Genomic DNA, 1,831 nt, shown 5'->3' on the forward strand with positions numbered 1-1,831 from the left:
TGCATATCATATGCTGATGTTGTTAACTTGAATCCAAGACAATGAGATTCTTTATAAGCTAAATTAGTAAGTGCTTACTGATGCACCATTGTACAATTGGAAGCAAGAAACCAAAAGGATTGCAAGAAAAGTGATGCACTCTTCTGCTTCAAGGAAGAATATCAGTCGCCAATGCTCCAGTTCACTTTTATGACTGTTTACTTTTGACTGTTTGATGTGAATTCCACTGGAACATCATCCATATTATGGATGTGCCTGAAAATACACGATTCAGCAGTTTAATTAACTAATTGATCTTTAGAAATATATGGAAATATTGATAGAAAGAATTTTGGTGGAACATCAACAATGTAGTGCACCAGGGAGGAAATTACTAAGAGAATTAGCGCACTGAACCGATAATTCTACCTAACATTAGAGGCCACAAGTACAAATAATTAAAGCAACTTTTACTTCACACATGAGATCGTCAAACGAGCTAAGATACTAAGGTATTTCAATAAGTTCAACAGAATCCTCTCAGCATTGTATCGGAAACAATGCGTAGTTCTCACCTCATGGCAAGCATGGCAATAGCAGTATTACACAGAAAACCAAATTAGGTTACTATTAGATCCTAAAGTTACCAAAGTATCCATCTCTCTTGAAACATAAGAAATCCTAATTATAAAATGGAAACGGCTTATTAGAATGAAACAACAGAATACAGTTATAGTGCAGCCAAATGCAGTGTCATTTTTATTTATTTATTTATTATTATTATTATTATTATTATTATTTTATTTATTATTATTTTATTTTTTTTGGGTGGCATTGTGCATCTGTATGATAATAGCATCTGCAATTCCAACTTCAACATCCTTATTACAATTAATAACAAGAAAACGATGCAAAAGAACACTTAAAAACACGTCAACAGCGACCAAATAAACAGCAGTACACTATCATCAGATCATGCACATTGTACAACCGTTTATGTATTCCCATCAACCCATGTCCATGGCCTTCATATTTCACCAGAAATATAGAGACTGCCAACTGTTAAGCTATCTATTATCATTGTACACAAAAATGGTATTATAGCTTCTAAATCACCTTTTAATGCAAACATAGGATGGATAAAATTTTCTGCTCACTATAGGAAATGCAATAGCAAAAACAAAGCCATGCATGACACAGAACAATATCAAGATGACATTCCAAACAGGGAATAATCATACACGACTGAGTAAACAAATAAAATTCATTTATTTTGACAGCATTACCAGCAAAAATGCTAACAGTTGACAGATTTCCAATAGCCATAGTGTGGTAAATGAGGTACTCGGTCAAGAAATGGCCAAAAGCATAGATGAAGGATAAAAAGGTTGCCAAATACAGAGGCTTGTTGTCAAGGTTGAATGCACAGAGAAAGCATAGAGTGCAAGTCAACAAAGTCCAAACTCCAAATGTCCGTCCATGAACTTCAGTCACTACAACGTACAAATAAAACATGGAAAAGCTTCATTATGAAAATTTTCGATACAGATAAATTGAATAGAGAAATCTTAATATAAATGCCAGAACATTGCAAAGATCCACTTAGAAATCAAAAAAGCATGTGATGCAAGGATGCATTAATTCACTAGCTAATATAAAAATCCGTCATTAGAGGATAAACTTTTGAGTGATTTGTGAACCTCATTCGTACACATTCTTTCATCTCCAAATGATTGCTCTTAGGGTTCACTTCGTGTATTAGCATGACCAGAAATGAATTCAAGTCTCACAGCAAGTAGTTATAAGTTACATATGTTAATTACACTATAACTTTGAGGATTTGAAGAAAACG

The 1,831-nt window shown here is 33.5% G+C and overlaps 1 protein-coding gene across 1 annotated transcript in view; it reads right to left on the reverse strand.

The window, feature by feature from the left end:
* Positions 1 to 6: 6 nt before the first annotated feature.
* LOC111396819 (ergosterol biosynthetic protein 28-like) overlaps positions 7 to 1,831 on the reverse strand; it is a 3,012-nt gene continuing 1,187 nt past the window's right edge. Inside the window, exons 2-3 of the mRNA XM_023023350.1 lie at positions 1,266 to 1,472; positions 7 to 255 (exon numbers count right to left, since the gene is read on the reverse strand). Coding sequence (XP_022879118.1) covers positions 188 to 255; positions 1,266 to 1,472 — 275 coding nt within the window. The 3' untranslated portion in view covers positions 7 to 187. The remainder of the gene's footprint in view (positions 256 to 1,265; positions 1,473 to 1,831) is intronic.

The sequence above is a fragment of the Olea europaea genome, chromosome 7 (genome assembly GCF_002742605.1).
Source record: "Olea europaea var. sylvestris chromosome 7, O_europaea_v1, whole genome shotgun sequence".
Lineage (NCBI taxonomy): Eukaryota > Viridiplantae > Streptophyta > Magnoliopsida > Lamiales > Oleaceae > Olea > Olea europaea.